The sequence below is a fragment of the Prenolepis imparis genome, unplaced genomic scaffold (genome assembly GCF_030444845.1).
Source record: "Prenolepis imparis isolate NDT839.2.m4 unplaced genomic scaffold, iyPreImpa1.0 SCAF_3, whole genome shotgun sequence".
NCBI classification, from domain to species: Eukaryota; Metazoa; Arthropoda; class Insecta; order Hymenoptera; family Formicidae; genus Prenolepis; species Prenolepis imparis.
Window position 1 is genome coordinate 19,517,304 of NW_028141161.1, and position 18,542 is coordinate 19,535,845.

Here is an 18,542-nt window from a genome sequence, read left to right on the forward strand (position 1 = left end):
CTTCAAAGGGTGACTTCTCACGCGAGTGACAAGCACGCATTCGCATGCGTGACGAGCGTAATAACGGTAATATTCTGAATGAAACGAGGGACGACCGACGTTTCCCGGAGAGATGAGATGCTGAGAAAGCATGAGAAATTGAAGACGGAATCGAGCTTTTCGCGCGATTGTGCATAGTTCTAGGCTCTGGCCTAGTTCTTTTCTTTTCGATTTTTGCTCCACCCCGTAAACCAAAATACAAATAATATTGTACGCGGAATGAGACACCGCAATGGAGAGGAAGAAAAGGGTGGTGGCGGTGTTCGGTGGTCTCATCGGGCTATTTAGGGCGGAAGGAAGAAAGGGTTCTCCAATAGTGCGAAGCTATCTGCATACCAATGGTACAATGGCAATTAGGGATGCACCGTTAGAGGCATTAGAGGCATTAGAGTGCGTCGAGCTCTCTTCCCCGCCTTTTCTCGCTCTACTGGTGCTTTCGCCTCGATTATATTCTCCGTTAAAAAAGAGAATGAATCTTTGAGACTGTCGGGGAGTCACGTTCTCTCTCTCTTTCCTTCTCCCTCTTTCTCTTTTTCTTTCTCTCTCCCTCTTTCTTCTTCCGGATGCTCTTCCGCGTGTGTACATCCAAGCTAACCCGAAAAGCTGATACCACTCGAGAAGAAGCGCGTCGCTACCTGCGATCGCGGCCCATCCTTCGTCGGTTATTTGCGAGCGTCTCGTAAAACGAGGCTACGGTGTATTCGTGGCGCCGATTATTCCGTACTCCGGGCTAACTGGCATGAATCTTTTACGTTTATCGATCGTAACGCTCGAGACCCACTGAAAGTGATCAGATTACTTTATAATGTTTCAGCGAGTTTTCCTTCGCGCTATGACGTCATTCTTCGAAGGTGACGGATTTTTTTGATACAGATTTTTGAAATCGAAATTTGAGTGAATTGAATTGTTCTCTTCTCTTTCTCTTTTTCCAAATTGCATAAATAATAAACTTTCGCGTTTTAAAATTAGTCATTTGAATTTGCGAGCATCTATCTTAAATCTATATATATAGATCCTTTTCGGATGTTTTTGCCTTTCGCTCTTTTCGTCAAAAATCTTTCTCTAAGGTAAATAAATAATCTCTCTAGGAAAAACGACTGTAATTTAGCATGCATCAGATTCGTCGCATCGGTCTACCACGTCTATTGGTGAGAAGGAAGAAGGGAAGCGGGATTAATTTACGCGAAAGACGCCGAGAAAAAAGTGTACGCTTCAAGCCATGTTGCTTTCGACACTCGTCAAAGTATTCTTCGTCGAATACACAGATGCGCACACAGCACACAGTATACACATAGCATTGCCGCGATCTTCCAAACCGCCCCTACTTTTCTTCTCCCTCGCTTCGAGCACACGTGACACTCGCACACATCGATTCCTGGATGTGTGCTTTCTGGTCGTCAGAGCGCATGCTGCACTGCGCACAATTCCTACCACCCCATCCACCCACTTCCACCGCCGTACCTCTTTTACCACCCTGACGCCACCGCCCTCCCCCGCCCCTGACTCCAAACTCTCATGCAGCGCGCCATGCAACCCCCTAGGAGGCGACTCTTATTATTTCCATTTTTCCAATTCGGTTGGGGGGCGGGAAGCGAGCGTGCAACACACTCCCCCACCCCCTTCTACTTCCTTGCCATCTTCTCTCCCACCCTACGGACCGTCTCCATCGCCCTCTTACTTGCACCCCCTTCTCAGGTGGCCGGCCGAAGGAAAAATATCTATATTTATCTGTTTCTTCGCGTGCTACGTCTCCCTACCCTTCATCCCCCTCGCCATACTCCCTTCTCTCCCCAATACCATCCTCCGCCTCCACCTTTCGAGATTCTCTCTGTCTCGCCTACTTTCTTTTTCTTTCTTATCCCTCTTACTTCTTTCTCCTTCTTACTTCCATCTACCACTTCTTACCGCGTCGCGGCGCCGCGCGTCCGCGAGACCGATGGAGAGAGAGAGGGTAGAAGAGACTTAAGAAAGACAGAGAGGGTAGGAGGAGAGCGCGAGAGCAAGGGGGGTAGAGAGAGGAAAAGGAAGTAAAAGACGGAGGCTACTACGACGACGACAACGACGACGACGACGTCGACGACGACGCCGGCGGCCACGGCGAAGCGTGCGCGTCTTTCCTTGGCCCCTAGCGCGAGAAAGAGAGATCGAGAAGGAAGGAGACGGCGGGTAGGAAGGAGTAGGAAGGATAGAAAGGGAGAGAAGGACGGAGAAAGAGAGCGCCGAGCTTCCGCTTCCTTATGCTCCGCCGCGGACTGCATCAACCAGTCGCGCGGTCGCGCTCACATAAGAAACTGGAATTCGAGAAGCCGACCCCCTTCTCGAGAGCCGCCGCGCAGAAACAGAAGGACGAGCGAATGGTTAACCATACGAGTGTACGTCGCGCGCGGTTGTCGCGAGACTTAACCCCTTCGCACATTTAATATAAAGCAAAGGAAAAGACCCACGTACGTACGTGCACCCTCCCCGAGAAGAAACGAAATTATCTGCGCTCCACCAAGGCTCGAGTGCGACTGAACGAACATTTACCCCCACTACTTACTGCTCTAGGCGCGAAGCGAGTCTTACGTCTCGTCCGCGATTTACAAGGGGCCCCGGTGGGCCCTCAGATTCGGGCCCGAACAAGCGGCTTCGTCGGCGCCGATCTCAGTCGCGTCATTCACGCCGACGATGAAGAGAGGGGGGCCGCGCGGCCTCCTCGACGAGTTGCACGCCACGAGAATGACGCCGCCGGACGTAACGAAGGCTTAAGGGGATGCTACTCGATGCCACCTCGCGCCACCGAGGAAGATGCTTCTGCCTCTTTCAGTGCTTCCTCTTCCTCTTCTTCTTCCTGGCGACGGAGAGATCCGACCAGGTGGAGGAAGGCGAGTTCGGGGAAGATGCTGCGTGTTCTCGCTGAGGGACAAATCTTAACGAAGAGGGGGCAACATCGACGTTAATGTCGCGAAAAAACGGGAGAGATCCCAGACGATCAACCAAAGTTCCTATTTTTCACGTGTTTTAGCCCAAAGATTAGAAAATTAAGGGAGCGAATAATTAGACAGAAATAAGGGAGGCAGAACAAGGAAGAGAAAAAGAGAAAGAGAAAAGAGAGAGAGAGAGAGAGAGAGAGAGAGAGAGAGAGAGAGAGAGAGAGAGAGAGAGAGAGAGAGAGAGAATAATGAAAAGGAGAAATAGAAAAGAGACCGAGATGACGCACATTGAAACCTCGTGTCCGCGACGAGAATGGAGCCTCCCGCGTTAATTAACCAGCCAATTAGAAAGCCCGCGGCCATGTATAATGAGCTGCGCGCGCAAAAGTTCCTAAATGTAACGTGGTCTTTTTTCCTTCGAATTCGCGCCGGTCACGAGGCACGGCGCGCACTAATAATATAAATTTAAATATATTAAGAAAACGAAAACTCTTCCTCGCCCGTTCGATTATGAGCGCGAAAAATACGATTGTGATCGAAAAGAAATAATAGGAGGAGGAAGAAAGGAGCGCTTTAGTCCTCGGTACTAGTCCGCTAACAATCATAGTGATAGTAATAAATAATAATAATAATAATACAGTTAGGGGTTAATTATACAACAGCGAAGAGCGCCTTCTCTGCCAAGACGAGAGAGAGAGAGAGAGAGAGAGGAGGAAGGCGGAATAAATAAGCAACGTACTTGTGTCTTATGGCGTTTGATTCCGCCAACAGGCAATAAAACAGGAAGCTCGAGGCGCGAACGAAGACGAGACATCGTCGTTTCCCTTGAATCCTTGCCCGCGCAAAGCCACAATGCGCGGAAGGAGACCTATTTTTTTTGTCGAAACAACATGGAACCTGTGGATGAACACACTCGACTTCGGAAGCCAACCTTGCAGCTCTTTAAGCAGTTTTTAACTGTACGTTAATGTGCCACGTGGGCTCTTGAAGCAATTTCCCAGATCGCGCGCACCGCGCGGCATTTTTATCCTCTTAATCGAGTACGATAAATAAAAGGAGATTACTGAATAAATAAACAAACAAACAAATAAATAAATAAATATATATATATATATACACAATTTAAGAACCTATTTAATTATATATTCCTATATACATATACAAGGAACACATGTACAGGTATTTTATTAGGTCCTTGCAATTTTGAAACTCACCCTTTGTTGAGATTAAGAGGGAATAAAAGAAAAGCGAGAAGGAGACCAAGATAGAGGTGCTTTTCGTGCATCGACATCCGGAAAGATATTTTTCACTGCGTCGGATTGGTGTAACGAGAACGACGTATAAAATGTCCACGATGAGTGTCGTCTCGAACTCTTCCGTCGAGGTGGACTCGGATTCCTCGAACGACGTGTCGAGCAAGGACGAGAGCAGTGCCGAAAGAAAGTTTATTCTACGAAACGAGCTGTACAACAGTCTATTGGCAAGCGCGTTAGGCAAAACTGTGCTCAACAGGCATCTCAATTTCAAAGAGCAAGGAATTAACTTCAATCTTGCGAATCTGAAGGACAACTTAAACGCGCTCGGTGCACTGAAGGAGTTAAAGGACCTGAAGGGTTTGACCGTCAGCAGCGTGCCCGCCTTTCCGAGAAACTTAGCTCTCCATCGAGAAGATCACGATGAGGTTAGACTCGAGTCGCAAATTGAAAAATTTTTGCATTGTCTACGTTGTTGCAAATTGCTAATATTGTAACAATAGATGATATTATTGCATACGCATTGTCAATTATCTTTTCGACATTTTTTTTTGCGTGTAATATTAAACAGAGGTCCGCAATTATGATGAATTTTAATATAATTTAATAATTTACATATTCTTGTGCTTATGTTTTTTTTCTATACGTTATGTAATTCTAAATATGCGTGATACACATAATTCTAAATACATGTATCATTCGCACTGAAGTAAACAAAAATTAAAGATTTCCTTCAAATATTTCTATAAGTAACTGTGCGTTTGTTTATCGAACGTCACATGGATATATTACTTATAGTATATTATAGGAGTATATAAAGCTGAAGCGTCGTGGAAAAGCGCCAAGTGTGGGAGGACGTAAACGATATCGCCAATGATCGTGAGGATAGTTAGCGAAGAGTTAAAACTCGGTTGACAAGTCGAAACAGTTTGCGAGATAAAGTATGTCTTAACGTGACTGCCTGTACGTCGTTAATATTATAAGTTGTCAGTTAAAAAGTTAGAGCATAGTTAACAGCAACGAGAGTTTTTTCGCGTAACAAGAGCATAAAACGCGGGGCCGTGCCAAGATTTCGTTTGTACGGATAACGCTCTGTTTTCCTGACTGTTCTCTTCAAATGTTCTCAGTGTGCTTTGTTTCAGAATCATGATATTTTATCACACGATTATTTGACTTGGTTTTTTTTTATTTCGAATGGAAGATGATGTTTTCGTAATTACATTGTTTTATTATCGTTGCTAATCTTTTTTATACCTTTTCCATTATAAGACTGAAAAGAAAATCTGTGTAAATACATTTGAAAAAAATTGTATTCGAAAAAAAACTAAAAAAAAGTGATTATATAAAACAAGAGTATTTAATTTTAGATATCAAGTGAATTAGTAAAATAAGTAAAAATTAACTGTGTGAAATTTTAAAATAATTCACGAATTTATTTAAAATTTAATTATAACAGTATATTTAATTAACATTAACATTTATTACTTAATTTATCGTTTCACCGTGTCTGCATGCAAATATATCACTTGTAAATGATAGTTGAAATATTACTTTAAGCAAAGATATAAATTTAATTAACATTTTTTTAATTTGATTGACCTTGATTGATGTTTTTTAAATTTACTTTTGTCGTAATTTATTAATTTGCTGCAGCAGTAAAACGCGCTGATTTCCTGTTGCTGTATTTTATTTTTACCCGAATTGCAACCACGAAGGAACGTTTTCTTGGCACAAGGTTTTAGCTCGTTTTAGTCTCAGCGTCTACAACGATCCCTGACCTAAATATACATATACTTGCAGATTTTTCTTGTTTCAATTGTATAAAAAACTTATTGCTTTTATGTTTTAGGAGAAATGATTTTTTTAAAGACATATATTTAATTGGTCACAGGTCACAGACATATATGTACATATAATATATGTATTTATGATATAAAATTTTCATCGGGAATTGTATTTTTGTACTGTACAATAATATTTTTATTTTATATATATTATAAAAGAGATTTTAATTTAATTAATGTTGTAACATTGAAAAGTTAATCAAAATATTCTAAATTTACAAGATAGATCGATGAATGAAATCTGTATACGAACGCATTTATTCGAATATCACTTTGTAGTAATTAATTAACAAGTAATCACTTTTCGATCTGCATTTTATTATATTGGGAGCTATTGAGCCTAAAGAGAAAAAAATGTCATGGACGTCGTACTGTGTGCTTTGAGACCGTGCAATTAAGTTAGTTGCAATAATGAAATGCCTCATCCCCCTTTGAGGCTCCCTTAAGAAATAACACCCTTGGTAAGCTCTAGGGGATAGTTATTCGAGAGACTAATAATCATGCTTGCGATTCGTAACACGTTTTTCTCACGATGTACCGCTGCGTGAACAATTAACAATTTCAATCTAAAGCCCCCTTAATTAATGATTTACCGCGATTAATTAGCGGTGTCAGGAAGGGCCGAAATTTCATTTCGTGCAAAAAAGAAATCAATAGAATTGAAACCCGATTATTTTCAAGTCATTTAAAAGATCTGATATGTATATTCTATTGTAAAAGTTTTTTTTATATATAACGGGAGAAAAAAATAATAAACAGAAACACATATATAGAGAATGTCAATATAATCATAAAAAAGGAAAGATGTTTTACTTCTCAAAAAACTCGGAAAAAAAATAATTGTACTGCTCTAGAATCCACTCTGATTTTTAAAAGCATTAATTAAAAAAAAAACCAAGTTTTTTAATCTGTTGACAAAACGGCGTTTTTATTCACAGGAAAAAGATTACACGATATTGAATTTTTGGGAAAGGGGGTGCTAATGGTATTATTGAATTATAACGCAATTTTGTTCGATGAAATATGAAATTTTCCGTTAGAACGGAAACGGATAATGTGCCGATATCGCGAGTACAAAAGCGAATCACGAGAGCATCCTGTAAAGATGATTCCAGTTGCATCTACTTTTATAACAGTCACCGTGCTCATCACTCCTCTCTGCATTCGACGACATATCGATTGGCTATCGCCTGCGCGACGTACATTTTCTCTTCTTTGTCTGAGGCTATGAATTTCTTACGATGTCTCCCGCGGTCGATAATGCTGCGGATCAGTATAATTATACTCGAATTTGCAAATGTGTGTGCATGTTGACCGCTATACGCATATAGAATAATCTATACGTTGTGATTATCAGATTTTCTTACGACATATTCGTGAGGGAGTTTAAAAGTTTCAAGTGTGCAAATACTTTCAGTTCTTCCAGCAAATAGTAGATAAAGAATTAGTAGATGAATTATATATAAAAACACATTTTGTTGTAACATGAAATAATTGTAAGAGAGTAAGGTGATATCTAAACAATTAAAATAATAAATATAAATTCTATTATTTGACGGTATTTAATTTAATGTAGCGAAATTCAATATGACGGAACGAAATTAGAAGGGAACTTTGCCATGAAAAGCCATGTAATGAGTTTAGGTATTTTCACGTCAAACATTTTCTGGCTCTGTGCCAGCCAATTCATCGATCAATTTATTAATGGGCTAACTCTTCTCGCGCGCACTCAATCATGAATACCTAATGCTAGCCGCCTCGCCAGTCAGACAAGAATGAACGAGTTAAATAATCACCATGATTAATGCAGGGAAGATTTCTCTGGTCCAAAATCTATCAAGTCAAAGATATCAACTTTTGTAATTAATTATATTCAATTAATACTGTCAATTTTAATGTTTCTTTAATTTCCTTTTGGAGTTAATCTTTTTCAGAAGTTTTCAAATGTATATTCGTGTGTACAACATAAACAAAAATAAGCGATATATTAAATTACGTAAATAATTTGATATATATAGAAAAGGGTATTAACATTAAGACCAAAAATATGAGTTTTTACATTTTTTACTGCCAATATCTTGTTTTACGAAATAAACTTAAATGTTTTTAAGTAAAAAAAAATGTTAATATATGTGTAACGAATTTCTTTACAGAAGAACTCGTTTGCGTGGTCGGAGGGTGGCGAAGAAGGTGGTGGTGGCGGCGGCGGAGGCGGCGGGGGGACGGGTGGAACCGGAACAGGTGGTACGGGCCCAGCGACCACCGGTAGTGGCGGACTGGCCCATTGGGTTAGTGTCATGGCGGAACACATTCACAATCCGCACTCGGCCACTGGCGTCGGTGTTCACCATCAACAACAATCCCCACCTCAGCCGCCTTATCCGTGGAACAATGGCCTTTCCAGTGACGTGAGTACGCTTTTATTGTAATTATTCATAGGTACTACTGGCGTTTCCGCGTGTTGGCAATTACACCAAGAAATTACCAGCGAAGTCTCCTTTAACTTAATCTTACAATAGATTATATTTTTCTTAGACTATTATATCGCGAGCTCGATAAAAATAATCTTACTGCTCTGGAAAATATTGCGTGCTCCACGTACAAACAAGTGGATGAAACAATATCAGCAATTATTAGTAATTGCGCGCGTGAAACATAAAAATAAACGCTCTTTATACACAATAATAACGAGGAAAGAAAGATCAAGTATCAATCATAGGTATAAATTCTTTGTCTATCAAAAATTGTGTCGTACGAAGATCGCGTCAAGTAAATAATAATAGGGACAGCTCTAATTAACTTTTGTGTCTCTTAAAAGATCACAGTATCTAACAAATACCATCGAGTCTTGAATTATTCTCGTACAGCCGCGTCTTTCTTTTTTCTTTGCGGACTTGACAAAAGCTGCAGTCGCGACAAAAGAATTGATAAAAAAGAAAATTGAAAGAAAGAAACGGTTAGAGAACGAAAAAGAAATAAAAGAGAAAAGAACGTTGGCTGAATTAAAAATGGCCGGAAGAAAGACACCGTTAAATGCGCAGCAACAACGGCACCAAAGCTTCGGAAATAGTAGAAAAAAATCCCCGTCCGACATCCTTTTTTTTTTATTTTTAATGCGCGGTGTTAGCGGGACGGGGAATACCCTACCCCTATTTTGATTTTGTTTTTTTCCCTCCACCCTTTCGCGTGCTATCTCCGGACGAGAATCCTGCATAATTTAGACGAGACTGGATTAGAGGAGACCGTCAAGAGAGGAAGAGACAAAGACTGCGAGGAAGCAGGGAAAGGGTGAAGCAGTAAAATCGAAATGGAAAGGATGGGGGTGAGAGGCAAGATGGGGTACAAACGACTCGAAAAACGACAGCGAAAAAGGGCGCCAAAAAGGGTTGAAGATCGCTTTACATAGCACTGTTCTTTCGTCGAGTTTCATCACGGAATAAAAAAAAAAAAGAGAAAGAAAACAAATAGACGGAAGCGCGAAAAAAACGAGAGAGAGAGAGGAGAAAAAGCGCATTCGCGTGAAAGAGAATAAATAAGAGAAAAGAGTGAATAATGGTACCGTAGTAATAATTTTGCTCGTTTAAAATCGATAGTGATAATTAGGTAGCATTTTTCTTGCGTTAATCAGAGTTAGTCCATTTATTTAGAGCGCAATCGAGGAGACAATTAGCGGAAGAAACTGTTACGAAGGCACGACTCTTTTAAATTAAAAAAAAAAGAAAATATTTAAAGCTTATACTATATATTGAGAGTTTACACACTTGCACTCTAAAATGCTCTACTTCATTTTTCTCGTTTCTAAACACCGCGCTCCCATTACTCAAAAAAGATCGTAAAGAATTCTCGATCACAGAGGACTCGTTTGTTTTTCCAAGACAGAAATTAGGGTGTACCTTCTATCTTCGTACGGTACGAAAAGGACCGGATTTGAATGTGAATAGAAGCGGCAGACATCTCGAGGACGCTCTTTATCGGTCGTAGAACCTGTAGCACGCGGAAGAGTTATCCCGAGGCATCGTTTATCGTCTCTCTCTCTCTTTGTCTCTTTTTTCTCTTCCCCTCCTCCTCTTTTTCTTCCTTCCGTTGAAGGTTCACCCGGTTTTTGTCTATGGTTATGGGTGCTCGCGCGGGACCCACGCCATGGGACCATCGCGAAGGCCCCGGGAAAAAACAAGGAACTACGACAACAGGGGGACGATTTAAATAATCCGCGGCATGCTAATGTCTCTGGCATTCTCACGGGACACCGTCCGTGAAAGTTTGCGGGGAGGGGGGGGGCGATAGATGGGAGAAGAAAAAAGAACGAGCCTACAAGACAATCGGCCAATCTGCATACGGCGCATACGGGCGAGGAAGAGGTTCACTCTTTGGCATCTCTCGAGGGGATGATCGTGTTATCTCGTTGAACGACTCGTGACCGACGACGAATCGTCGGCCGTGAAACCGTTAAGTTTTAATAAAAGTCGAAATATATATATATATATATATATATATAAATTTTCTCATTTTAGTAGCTCATTTATATAATATAAAGCTCATTTATATAATATAAATGAGCTACTAAAATTTTTAATATAAATGTGATAATTTTAATCGGCGTTTCTGGCTTAGTATTGAAAAAATTAAAGTAAAAATGAAATTGAAGAGAACGTATGAAACAGTAATACGTAATATGTAAACGCCCAGAGCTAACATTGCCGCGTATATAACTGTGTCATGTGCGAAATCAGTAACACGTTTTCGGAGCTTGTAATCTGTCGCCGGTTTCGCCCAGCGGGTGGTCAACCCCTTTTCCGGGTTTTTTTACGCCTGCCCGACCATAATCCCTTAAAACGCTTAGAGGCGTTCTTTAGGGTAATTTCTCTCGGCATCGAAGAAGGGGTGCGCGTCTCACCCCGCTCGGGCCCCGCGTCGTTTTATCCGACGAGATGCAAAACACCTTCGGCCGCTCTCTCGTATCTTCAGTATACTAGCGGCACCCGAAATCTTTCTTCGTGCGAGAGGAGTCCTTGGCCTCGCGCGAAACACCACCCCTGACGAAGATTATGCAAAGGAAGACTCATCCATCCTTTTCTTTTTTTTATCCTCCGTAACTATCCCTTCGCCCCCTCCCCGTCTCCTCTTCCTCTCTTTCTCTCGCTTTCGCGCTTTTCTTCTCCTTCTCTGTCGTCATTTTCATCCCCTCGACACGGTGTAGCTATACGAAAATTAAAATAATGGTTCACGCAACCCCTACAGCACTTTTTTACTTCTTCGATCGGCTTTTTTCTCCGCGCGGTTCAGGCGAGGCTGCGACAGCCGGCATGCAAATCGCGCAACGGGATTTTTGTCTCTGTTCGGCGAGAGACAAAAAAAATTGGGGAGAAGTAAGGTATTGTCTCGGTACCGGGATCGTTCGTTAAGGGACCAGTGCCGAAATAAGATTTTTTTTCCATCAACGCGTAGCCTTTGGGTGACGAAGCCGTCTTCTCCGATTGGCTAATGAATTCGTAGGGCAACGCGCCGTTATGACAAAAAAAAAGTGGCGAGACCAACGTACGTTTCGCATTAAATAAAATGAAACGGTGAAATGATAATTTTGAATGAAGAAATTTATATCGCGTCATTGTATAACAAAAAAAAGAGCATTCTGATACAATTTTTTGCATCCGCAACCGATATCTCTTTTATATGAATGAGAATATTTTTTATACATATTGAAATATACTCTTCTTGAAATAGTTCTATAGAATTTTTCTTGCTCATTATTTTTTTGCTAGACAGCATTATTATTACAATTAAAATTATTATAATCTAGGTAAATGTTGAGATATTAATTTTATATATTATTTTTATTAATCTAAAAATCTCATGGTATTTAATTATTCATTATTAAAGTTGTACGTTTTAATATATATATTCATTTTAATCTCATTATTATATTCTCGATTCTGTAATTATAATAGAAAAAAATGATCGAGAAACATAAAGGATATTATTATTTACATATAATATTTCTAAATAATATATGTTTAAAAAGGCCGTTGTATCGTCGTAACATTTGCGAATCTCGCATTCTCATAGATTAATCGTTTACTTTTGTCGTATCATCATTGCATTTCTGTTTTTCGAGAATCACCCCCTGCGGCGCAAAAAAGATTGGTGGTCGGTTGTACGACAGAAACAACGAAAGCACATAACGTTCACGTATCGACCTAAGGACGGAGTCCTTTTTGGTGGCGGTGTCACAACATTTGGGCCTAGGATAGAGTTATGGCCATCCTTTTCCTGTAGTTTCCAGCGTACCAACCCTCCCCTGTCGATCGTATTTGTCGTTTATCTCCCTGCTCATCCACGTGGAAACAGTTTTCTTCTGTGATTCTAAGTCCTTCGTATTGTATTCTGTCAGAGTCCGCAATGAATTTACTATTATGCGACCATTTGATTTAAAATTATGTTTGTAAAAATGGTATCTTGATAAAAATGATACCTCACGTACTCTTTACGTTTGATATAGTATATACCACATATATATTGAATATTTTTCTTACATTTTATATAATTAAATTTATAAATCTTTTATTTTTCGTAATTAATTTATCCTACAACGAATTTAATTAGGAATATATTAAAATAAATACATTTATGAAAGCAAATGTAATAGAAAAAATGGCTCTGCAAAAATGCATATAAACTTCGCATTTTGAGAATCAAGGTTAACGGTAAAGGATTGTTATTAGGATGAAAGTCGCGGTTGGTTGCGTTCTTGGTCGACCGTATCTCGAGACGTGACTGAGAATTCATCGCGAGAATGTACCGTTTTCCGCGAGGGTGCACCGTTAAAGGATTGAAGAAAAAAAAATTAGCACCCGTTCTATCGGGAGAGAAAAAAAAGCAGCTTCGGGTGCTTCCGGCACCCGAAGACACGAACGGCGGCTTATTCCCGGAACCGATCCGGGCGAAAAAACCGCATATATAGTTTCTCGACGGCGCGAGATAGCCGGCCCCGGGCGGGTACCGTATATAGGGGCGCATATGCAGATCATGGTGAAAGCCAAGTACAAAGGGCCCATAGTCTCACGCTATTGTGCCGTGGCAGGTAAGATAAAAGTGGCTGGCCCGTGGGCCCGAGGTCCCTACATATGCGGCTGCACCCTGAAAAACACACACGCACACATTCTCGTATTACATATGTACACGCACGGACGGTCGAGGAAAGAGAGAGAGAGAGAGAGCCTCGGGTGACCCGGTCTAGTAGACCAGCTCTTGATGTCTCTTTAATTTTTATTAATGACGGCGAATTTGAATTTCTGCATCGGTGATATGGGAACCGCGCGCGACGCGTTCTTGAGGGATACCGTTCGTCAGGTACGAGAGGAGGACGTACGTACTGAGAGAGGGCACGTCGTAAGTCGCGTACGTGACCGTGGCCCTGGGAGCCGCGCTTAAGGGTGATCCTCGTCCTCGTCATCGATCATAATTATCCGCTTTCGTTCCTCGTTTGATTCGCGCTGCGGCGACAGGTGAGGATTCTCCAGATTTTCCTTGCACGATTTTCGGCCGTGAAACACGGCCACCGGGCCGAAGAACGTTCGACAAACACGCCGCGACATAAAGAAGCCGTTCTTTCTGGCATGCATTGTATTTCTATTTTTCAAACATTATTAAAATATATATGTATATTTTTAATAATATGTATATATATAATTTTAAGAAAATTTTTTAATTAAAAAATTTAACCAACTAATTGAATATAAACTGTATGCTGCACAAAATACAATTAATATTATACTTCAGCTTATATAAAAATTTCTGATATTTCCTAAATTTTTCTTTTATATCTTGATATTTGCGTTTTGTAGATATGGTATTTTAGATTTTTTAAATTCTTATTATTTGCATATTCTCTAAGAAAATAACATACATTAAATTATTCTATATATTTATTTTTCCCCTTTTACATAAAATATTCTTAAACTTTAAGGAAAATTAGCTTTTTAAAATTGACGTAATAGCTACTTCGTGCAAAATAATTATTACATATATTTAAAATTGAATTTTTCGCTAAATTTATTGTAACATATCTAGCAAGAATTGTTGATTTCGTTTTGAGGATCTTATATTATTATTCGTTTCCTCCGTTTGATATTGCCAACAAGTGACGAATTATCCATGTTGTGTGATTAAGAAATCGGTTTATCCCACTGCGCGCCTTCGAGATGAATGATCCATACGTAAAACGGCGCGGGGTACTAAAAGGAGGCAATTAATACGTCGCGCATCGTCGTCTCTTCAAAAGTAATACGCGGAGCAAAGGGCGCCGCGAAGAAACAGAGGGGCCAGTGTTTTCCAAGGGCCACGTGTTTTTTAATGACGAGTAGCAGACGCCATCGCGCGTTACGTTCGATCGATCGTGACTGTTAAAAAAATCTACGTTCTGAATAATTGCTTGTGCGACAATTTTTAATTGCAAAGTCGAATCAGGTCTTTCTTCGATATACAAAATATTGGATTTAATTTTTAATAAAATATTTCAACAGCCAACACTTTTCTTTAGAAAGTATTCAACATTCTACTAGGATGTACATATTTTAACCATCAATATAAAATATCTTGGTAATTGAACTATGTATGAAATATTAAACATGTGTTAAAAATTTATAAAAAATTTATTAAATTAAAAGTTAAAAAAGTTAAAATTAAATTATAAGAAAGAAAAATCTATTACATATATTTTCATAACTGGATCACCAAACTATTGCTAATGAAAATTTGATTTAAGATTTACGTCACAATAATCTACCATTAAGAAATAATGCAATAATTCCATAGTATTCACAATTTATTATGAAATTAAACTATCTGCAAGCTTTGAGTCTCATGTGTAATAATTTAAATAAAAAAAGTAATAATAAAAGCGAAAGCATTTTTTTGGCTCTTGAGTTGTGAATGTTGATTAAACTTTGATTAAAGAATTACCGAGCAAATATTTGCGTTAATTATCATAGTGCAAGTGAATAGAAACCGTATCGAGAAATTATAATCAGGTATAGCAATTCAAAGTCGCGCAATTAAACTTTCAAGCACTTTCTTCTCACCACAATTAAGTTCCGCGAAACTTTCAGCTATCCCGAGAGATTCTCAAAAAGTTTCGGTCAAGGTGTTGGTGCGTTGAGAAAGGTTGACCACAAAGGATAAGCTTTGTGAATATCGCCGCATTTATCCTTCGAATCGAACGTTATTCGATTCTTAAAAGGATTCTTCATTCTTTACGACTTAACAAAGGGAAAGAAGAAACGGAAAATGTTGCAAAAATTATTGTCTGGAGATCTGGAATTGTAGGATAAAAAATCGAGTGGAAATATCGGAATCGATATTTGACCTGGCAGAAAGAAGTAATGAAAAAGAAAGAAGGATAAGATACAAAGAGAGAAAAGAAAAATGCGAAAAAATATTGAACTTTTGAAGTAAGCTATGGTTATCAATGTTTTCGCCATCTTTTTTTTTTAATATTTGACGGATTTTAAAAAGAGATTTTGCACCGATAAAATATTTAAGTTTTATAAAGAAATATATCTTTTATGAGAGAAACAGACAGTATATTTAAGGAGTTGGTTATAAACTATTAATTGTTTTTATTCTTTATACTTTTTTTACTCTAGAGTCAACAACTTTTTATTGAACACGTTGCAATGAAATCAATTTTATATCTAGAAATACAACACACTGTTCGCTTTCTAAATGTGGACGAAAATACCGATTCATAGATAATGTCGTTAAAAAAAGAAAATAAATATTTCATGAAATTTACTTTTAACCTGCGTTTAATAAAATTAATACGGTGTGGCTTACTCTTGCAATAGACAGGTCAAAGAGGTCACCAGATTTTATTTTCGCATCTTTCTCCAATGACTGATGCCACACAGCAATGTATGATGGAGAGATAGATTTTAAAATTTCATATACATTAATATGCATATGTGTGAAATTGAAATGAAAGAATATTGATTATATCATATATATGAGAGCTAAATATTATAATATACATATACATTTATACTTTTGAATTAGAATAACTGTATTAAATTTTATTTATTCCTAAATTTTATTTTACTATAATATTAAATCAAAAGTGCTAATTTAATCGACTATTTTTACGTCAAAGTATGAATGATGTATAAAGCTGCGATTTGCTTTAGGGGGAAGCTGTTTAGTCTTGAAAGTTTCTAGCATTGCTGTATAGCTCTCGGAGGCCGCAGAATTAAGGGCAATATTTCTCTCAGAGTTGTGTGCATTCGGGATTTTTGCTGTCGAGTGTTGTCCTCGAGAATACAAGCTTCGAGTGCACTCTTAGTCTAAGATCATTGCCTTCAATGAACGCCGGTTTATTCTGCGACCGACCAGTACGATTGGCGATTCCTTCGATACTGCAGAGCAATCGAGAATATTTTTATAAAGTACCGATTACACTCACATGCACACATACAGAGCGGTGGAAGTCGCGGGTTCGTTCTTCGTCCGATGAAAGCGGGAAAGGGTGGGAAAAAGGGCGGCACTCGTAGAAATAGAAAAAAAAAGGAAAAACAGTCCGGGATCGATATTGAACTGCGGAAAAAAGAAGGGCGGGAAAGAACGAAGGTGGAAAAAGGAAGAAATCGAGAAAGGCGAGCCGGGGGCTTTGAGGAACGACAGTATGCTGACGATAAAATGAGATTTTCAATACTTGCCTGGAAAATATTATGGAGATATTCGTCGTTCTCTCTCGTCTAGACGGATGAATCCATTATTTTCGCGGATTATATCAATATTAAGCGTTAACCGATTCTCCCATAAGGCATTCGAATACGCAGTATCACTAAGTAAAATTATTTCGCTGTATCGGCTAACGCGTCACCGAGTAAATAATTTGATCCAGTTTTTTTCAATTTTAGCTTATCGCAAGAAATCTTAAATATCGTTTTTATTACATAGAACGGGGATGCAGGTGTTGTTGCATCTTTGAAATTTCTTTTTGCGGTATATAATTTAAAGCACTATCGACTATTATTTCACATTTTTAATTTGTGGCGGAAAAGATTAATTTAAGTAAAACTTGTAAAATATTGCACATTATATGCAGTGTATGTCATGGATAAAATTAGGCTAAAAAAACAGCAATAGTGCAACAAGCAAAAAAAAAATAAAACTATAACTTGCATGGATAATTTTTAATCCGAGAAAATATAATGAGATATATATGAAAATTTCATTTATATATTTAAAATCTAACATAAATATAAAAGCGAAATCCACATATGTTACTATAGTTTATTACGATTCTTGAAACAATTGAAACTTTATTCAATGTTTATTGCATTTACTGTTATAAAATTTTGCGAATGGAAAGAGATTGTCCGATCCGAGCCAAGTTGAACAAAAGATAATATTTTATTCTAAAGATCGTGGAATATAACTTCTTCTGGCTACATGGTGAAAAGGGAAGAACGAACGCCTGGAAATGACGAGCGTACGAAGGAAGAAAAAAACCAAGGAGAAATATCAGGATCGATATTCGACCCGGAAAAAGGAGCAGCGGCAGAATGGGGAAAGGGGAGGCGGGCAGGAGGGAGACCAGGGGCGCTATGCCGAAGGGGTAGGGGCACGGGGTGTGGGGGAGGGGGTCAGAAAGAAAAATGAGAAAAAGGAAGCACCGCAGAACCCGGGGCTGCACTTTGAAGAAACGTACAATAGCGAAACGCTTCTTCCTAATATTTACAGAAAGACATTCGCGTAAGTCGTAAAAACGCCTTCTTCGAATAATAACAAACAAGCTCCTCTTATCTTCCGTTAAAAGTTTACGACGCTGCGCCAACTATTACAGTCATTTCTGTGGTCACTTCTCGGGTGAAAAAAAAAAAGTAGATCGCGCGATAGATTCTCTCTAAAGGCAATATACATTTTTTTTGTTGAATTGAAAACTTGCGACCAGTTAAAAACTTTTCGATGAGAGAGTAGACATTAATATATGATGACGTTAAATTAATACAGCCGATTATAAAAATATCTCGCGCAGAAATTTCCCATATATACGGCCGCACTCTCGTGTAACTCAAACTTCTATATGTAATTCAATTTGTAATACGAAAAGTTGGCTCGATGACACGGATAGAAAGTTCTAAACTTGGCTCGATGATACTGATGAAAAAAAAACCCATCCCGGTTACCTGACCTCCCCTAGAGGTAATCCCTTCGTGATACATCTTGGATGTTTCTAATACAGATTCGATGATCATCGATCAATCATCGCGAGTAACGAGGCCAGAGAGTTGTTCTCATCCGTAAAAATCGGGTGACGATTTGCGAAGGCATCTTTTTCATGCCCGTGTTGATCAAGATTGATGAACTGTCTGATGACCGAGAGTTGACAATGTCGCAATGATATAATATACATATATATTCCGTAGAATGAAATGCTTAAACGATTGCATTATCGCTGAGATAACATCGCGTTGTAAATATATTATAAGAAGAAATGA

At 39.0% G+C, this 18,542-nt stretch overlaps 2 protein-coding genes across 4 annotated transcripts in view; one reads left to right on the forward strand and one right to left on the reverse strand.

Annotated features, from left to right (window-relative positions):
* Positions 1 to 18,542, reverse strand: part of Rpl13 (ribosomal protein L13) — a 169,483-nt gene that overhangs the window by 130,107 nt on the left and 20,834 nt on the right. The gene's annotated exons all lie outside the window — the stretch shown is intronic.
* Positions 1 to 18,542, forward strand: part of LOC145933979 (zinc finger protein rotund) — a 155,357-nt gene that overhangs the window by 47,964 nt on the left and 88,851 nt on the right. For 2 of the 3 annotated variants that reach the window (XM_083034084.1, XM_083034085.1), the window contains exons 1-2: positions 2,322 to 4,632; positions 8,202 to 8,456. In XM_083034084.1, the coding sequence (XP_082890210.1) occupies positions 4,297 to 4,632; positions 8,202 to 8,456 (591 nt within the window). In that variant the 5' untranslated portion in view covers positions 2,322 to 4,296. Of the gene's footprint in view, positions 1 to 2,321; positions 4,633 to 8,201; positions 8,457 to 18,542 lie in introns of those variants that run through there. The other variant, XM_083034086.1, reaches the window with a different exon arrangement.